Raw genomic sequence first — 6,000 nt, forward strand, 5'->3', positions numbered from 1 at the left:
AATTCTGAATGCTTTCTGGATAACTGTCGACATGGGAACATTTTATTTCCCACTAGCTGGTATTTGTATGCTGAAGGCATATCATTACTTCACTAGAATCTGAAAGAAATTATTGTAGTTTTGTTAAAAGATGCCTCAAATGATACTGTTCCTAGTCTTTCACATTTCTTTACTGATAGTTCCTTAACAGCTCACTCATGTAAAACAGGGTAGCGATTTTTGCTTTAAGTTTCAAATATAAAAAGAATTAGGACTAATAAAATGCTTACCCTGTCTCGGTAGTGAGATCATCAGGGTGTCCCTTTTACAAATGAATCTGAGTTTAGATCTTTTCCATAACGCAGCAGGAGTAGTTCACCGGCCTGGGCTTTGGAGACAGACCCAAGGGCCCCACATTCTTGCTTGACCGCTCCCTGCTGGGTGACCTTGGGCAGATACTGTTGAGCATCCCTAAGCCTTACTTAGTTATTTCTCACTGGGAAAGCGGAGATAATGCCAACAGTCTCATAGATTGATTTAAATGTGAGGCGCTGAGCGTGCGGTGCATGTGCGCCCGGTACACCCGGTGACTGCGCACAGCAGGTGCTGTGCTCCCGGCTATCTTAGGAGTCCTTCATTGTATGCCAGAGTGGCTCCCCGGACGCAAAACCTTGTTTAACTTGGGAGCTGCCTTCCTAGTTTTCCTAATGAAAACAGTTCCTGTGACTTCGTGGTTTGTCTGATAGCTATTATCTTGTAAAAAGTGTTGCTTTTAGAGTATTTGCCATGTGCTTAGCATTGTGGTGAGATATACTTTGTTTTACTTAATCCTCCGTCCATCTAAGGAGCACATAGTACTGCCATTTTACAGTTGGGGAAACTGAAACCCAGAAAAGTTACGGAATAAATTGCCCAGGCTCACACAGCAAAGGAGTGATGGAGCATTTCTCTTAACCGTTGCGGTGCATTGCCTCTGTTCTTCTTGCTCCTCCAGTGACTGGGATCTTCTCCTTTTCCAGCCTTTCTCGTACCTGGTTTGTTCATCTTTGTGACTTGATCGCTGTGTCACGTGTAAGGCTTGTGAATGGGTAGGAGACAGTGCGGCCCAGCAAAGGAGTGGCCAAAAGATGGAGTGGAGGTGTTGATTGTTTAAGGGAGGAAGTCTAATTTTTAACATCTCAGAGTATAATTTGGAAGGTGTTTTTAAGTAGTTGTTTAATTTATGAAATATTTTAAGTGTATACACTTAGTAAGCTTACATCTACCACCCAGATTTAAAAGGTACTCTTCACGTGCTTTGTTTTCCGTCCCCTGTGGTCTCTGTCATTGGTAGCCTATTGTCCTGAAGTCGTCGGTGTCCGTCAGTCCCATGAGTGTGCTTGGACAGATGTGCAATGCATGTACTCTTTCGCAAATACTACAAGCAGTAGAGTAGTTTGTGTGTGATTGCTGATGTACGCATTTGAGAAGTCTTCTCAGACAGAGGAAGAGAATAAACCGTCTTGCGACGGCGTTGGCGTGTCTGTCTTCCTGGGCCCTGTACGCTATGTCTGGTAAGGCTTTATTTTGCTGTTCCAGTCATAGTGACAGTTAACGAAAATTAGATTTCAAAATTCCAGCTTTTATGGTTAAAGAAAAACTAGAAGCTGAAAGTTCTTCCGTGCTGTTCCAGTATGCGTTAAGAGTGTGTTTGGGGAGTGCCTGGGTGGCTCAGTGGGTTAAAGCCTCTGCCTTCGGCTCAGGTCATGATTCCAGGGTCCTGGGATGGAGCCCCACATTGGGCTCTGCTCAGCGGGGAGCCTGCTTCCTCCTCTCTCTCTACCTGCCACTCTGCCTACTTGTGATCTCTGTCTGTCAAATAAATAAATAAAATCTTTAAAAAAAAAAAAAAGTGTGTTTGGCTCGATGCTCTGCAGCACTTTTTTTATGTTCCTTTCTCCCTGTGGAAGGTGGACAGGCACGTGGACCTGCTGGAAGTTGCCCAGGAAACAGATGGCTTTTCAGGCAGCGACCTAAAAGAGATGTGCAGGGACGCAGCCCTCCTCTGCGTCAGGGAGTATGTGAATTCTACGTCTGAAGAAAGGTACGATTCCTCAGATGTATCAGACGCTTGTAGAGCTTTAAGGTTGGTTCATTTTTCTTTACAATACCAGCCCTGCTATGGAACCAAAGTAAGCTTGAATGAACGCTTGCCCCAACTTTATTAATTGCCTCTTTTTCTAAAGGGAAGTTCTGAAAGTGAATTAGGGACACGGGTCATGGGGAGGCTTTGGAATAAAGAGAAAGAAAAGCCAAGTTTCTGCTGCACACGCACGGACTGGGGCACAGAAGGCCAACAGGAGCTTAGGCTTGCAGCCTGTGCTAGGAGAGCAGGGCTTTCCAACACTCCTGGCTTGAATTCCCCCTGACTTCCTGATCCCACTTCCTTTGGTCTTGCAGGAGTTTCACACGTAAATGGGGGTGAGGGCTCTGGCTGGGGGGGTTAGACTTCAGCTTGTTGATAGTGACGTGTTTACCAAACAAAGAAACTGTTGTCACTGCAGCCAACTTCAAAGCAGGAGTTTGAGAAACCAGTTCATACTCAGAGACACTAAAGAATGGGAACAAGTCACCCCTGATGAACCCCAGCCCGCAAGGACCTTTCCCAAAAGGCCCCTTGCCCAGGCCAACGTAGCTCTGCAACTCGTCCCATCCTGACCTTCCGACAAGGAGTTGCTGTAACTTTTGGCAGACCCGTGTACTTCCGAGGCCTGTGGTGAATGAGTTCTCCACCTCTTGCCCTTTGGTTTCTCAGGCCCCCTCCCTCCCCCTGCCCAGCACATGGCAGTTGCAGGCTTCCCCGGCAGGGTGTCTTGTGGCAACGAACCGTCAGCTGCGCGTGTGCTAGTTCTGCACCTGCCGGTAGTGCTCCCCGGGGCCCCGTTAGAGAGAGGCTCACTTCACTTACTTGTGGTCAGATTATCCAGCTCCTCTGACTGTGGCCAAGAGTCCACTTTCCAAAGGTTTTTATTCTTATGTATAAGATAATAAGGAGAGGGAAAAAAAAAACCTATGAATACATACATTTTGTGTGAATAAATTACATTACTCACAAAGGTCCTCTTTTCCTGCTGTCCTCAAAGCCTTTGAAAAACTTACATTTCAGTATGAAAAACCTAGCTAGTAGACTAGGCTTTTCATAACGTTTTCCCCAAATGTTTCTAAGTGTTGTAGATTATGAAGAGACATTATATATAACTATTAAAGAGGGGAGGTTTTTAGAGTAGTTGGTTTTGTTAATAGCAAAGAATTCTGTTTTCTGTTCATCACATGCTAAATATGTTCCTGAATATGCGGCCACGAATGCTACTTGTGACTCCTTGATTGGAATTCCATTCCCGTTTAGATCAGCTGCACACCTGTGTCTAGCATTGTCCCGTTTTGCTAATACTCTGCCCGTGATTCTTAGTGTGCGGTGTTTGGTTTTCATCCCCACGTCTGGAATATGTATTTATAACCAGCCGTTCTGGCCTCCTGCCTCCTAGCAGTTAGTGGTGCTTCAGAATCTCCCCCCGACGGGCGTGCGCGTGGAGAATTCTGGAGGCATTCACACTGAGCAGTGAAGTGTGGCTCTCTTCCGGGGTTAGATACGTGGGAAAGGGACGTCACATTCTAATCTGGGCAGCATAGTTGAGGGAGGTGTAGCCCGAAGTCATTTGACCATCTGCATTGTTTGCCTTGCAGCCACGATGAGGATGAAATCCGGCCCGTGCAGCAACAGGACCTGCATCGGGCGATTGAAAAAATGAAGAAATCAAAGGATGCGGCGTTTCAGAATGTTTTAACACATGTTTGTTTAGATTAAGAGTAAAGATCATTTGTATAGTTCAGTGAGATCTAGTTCGATGTGCTCTCTTACATCAGTGGAAATAGAATGAAAAGAGAAATGTTCTTCACCTACCAAGAGAGTTCTGTGTTCCCGACACTGGTTTTATACTCTGAATTCTATGTTACTGAGATATACTTGTGTGAGCGGTATCGCTGCTCGTCGGAAATCAGGAGCGGTTTGATCCAGCCGGCTTGGGCGCGTGTGTCTGACCTCTGTAGCCACGTGTGGCAGCCCAAGAGCGTCTAAGCTGGCCTCAAACGTGATTCGTTGAGTCATTCGTGAGGAAGGGGATGTGAGTGTGCGTGTGTATATTAAATGTATATATTCACACATTTTATATTGAATTCTGTAGATATGTTTGAATACAGAAACTTTTTTTTACCCCAACTACTGAATCAGAAAGTACCAAACAGTATATAGCAAAATGAAGATTTATGGTTGTGTCTGAGGTACAGCGATTCAGCCATTTGCAGTTGTTTTCCTTTGTTTCAGCTTTTTTTAAGTCGAGCATTTCTCTGCTGTGGAATAGTTGCAGTCGACCCCCTCTCCGTTTCCGGATGTGGCTCTGCTGTTGTGGTATCAGGATAAGCAAATAAAAACACTTGTTCAGTGATGAGCAGTGACTGGTTGTCAGGCAGTTGGGATGCAGATTTCACCTCCTTCTGGCAGCACTCCAGCTAGAGACGTGTTTCAGATCGATACCCCAACACACGGATTGAAAGGCTTGCCCACGAATGGCTTTGAAACACTATGGTGCCATTCACTATATATGTGACTGTCCTTTCTTCGTTTCATGGGACATAGTTCTGTTGTAACCATGGTTTTTTAATGTTATTTTAAAGTTGTATATTCTTTAATTATGGTCAAATATAATTTGGTCATCAAAAATGAAATGATAGTTAAAAGCAAGTAGCTGCTAACTAAATGTGCTAAAAGTACTCATTTTGTAACTTTAATTTTTTAAAGTTTTCTTAGCATATTTTAAATTGTGCCCTAGTTAGTACAGATATACACATCACAATCCCCATATTGTATCTGTAGTCATTCGATGCTATGTGCCCTACATGTGAAACTTTTTTTTTGTCCAAAATGTCACTGACCAGAATTCTGTTACAGGCACGTAACGCACCGCATGAGGAAAATGGCACAATATGATCTTGAGGTGCCTTCTGTGAACCACCTGAAAGATTAAATTATGCTTCAGATAGTTTTGTTTTTATTGTATTTCTTTGAAAACTCTCAGTCTTTATTTGTGATTTATTGGATTACCTTATTTGCTAGAAAGTCTCTCACGGAAGCAGTCGGAGCATTTATTCTGTTGTGCTTTGAATGACGGGTGGGGCGGAGGTACAGCAGAAACAAGTCACGAACATGGTGACATGGTGATGATGACTGAAAGTGGGCTGCAAAACACAAGATACCAAAAATAAAGTTTCGTCTCCATTTTTAATGACTATTATACTAGTATTTTATAAATATGTAATAAAGAGGACTCTCTTTATTAATTTTTCTCTAGTTCTTGGTCTTTTCAGGTACGTAACATTTTCTGGGTTGGGTTTTGGGTAAACACCTTGCTCCTGGAGCATTTTCTCTCTGTGTGTGGCTTTTGCACTGGTACAGCGTACATTCTAGTAGGCAGTCATTACTGTGGCTCAGTACGGAGTTCAGTGATGACTTGATTTTCATCCGATGGCATATTGATTTAAAGTAAGAGGCTCTGTCTCTCCTGTCCTGCCTTAAATTCAGACTATGCAGTAGTGTATAGCTCTTGTGTTCATCATGGCTTTAATCACCAGAGGAAGGTAGAGAAACACACTAGTCCCATCAACTGCGACTCTTCTTTAAGGCCTTGAGGTAATCAAGGACACTTTCTTGTATTCCTTGGAAGAATGTTGAGTGTCCTGTGATCTGTGCTTGCTGCAGACGTGCACTGGCACGGCAGTTGGGTTCTGGGTTCTCTGCTCTTCCCCTGTGGGCAGCAGTTCCGAGTACCGGCTGTGGAGTGGGACTGCCTGGGTTAAGTCCAGGCTTCCTGTGAACCCACCCTGTCCTGTGCACCCGTGACCTCACTCCTCAGAAACCCTGCCGCTCCATGACAGAGAGGAGCCACCAGGGCACCCAGCGGAGAGGCGCTGCGAGGGGGCCGCACCCAG

General features: G+C 44.6%; 1 protein-coding gene across 3 annotated transcripts in view; it reads left to right on the forward strand.

Annotated features, from left to right (window-relative positions):
- The window catches only part of ATAD1 (ATPase family AAA domain containing 1), a 44,885-nt gene extending 39,533 nt beyond the window's left edge, over nucleotides 1-5,352 (forward strand). For all 3 annotated transcript variants that reach the window (XM_046026158.1, XM_046026159.1, XM_046026157.1), the window contains 2 exons: nucleotides 1,929-2,062; nucleotides 3,703-5,352. In XM_046026158.1, coding sequence (XP_045882114.1) covers nucleotides 1,929-2,062; nucleotides 3,703-3,823 — 255 coding nt within the window. In that variant the 3' untranslated portion in view covers nucleotides 3,824-5,352. The remainder of the gene's footprint in view (nucleotides 1-1,928; nucleotides 2,063-3,702) is intronic.
- Nucleotides 5,353-6,000: the final 648 nt, after the last annotated feature.

This window comes from Meles meles, chromosome 13, assembly GCF_922984935.1.
Source record: "Meles meles chromosome 13, mMelMel3.1 paternal haplotype, whole genome shotgun sequence".
NCBI classification, from domain to species: Eukaryota; Metazoa; Chordata; class Mammalia; order Carnivora; family Mustelidae; genus Meles; species Meles meles.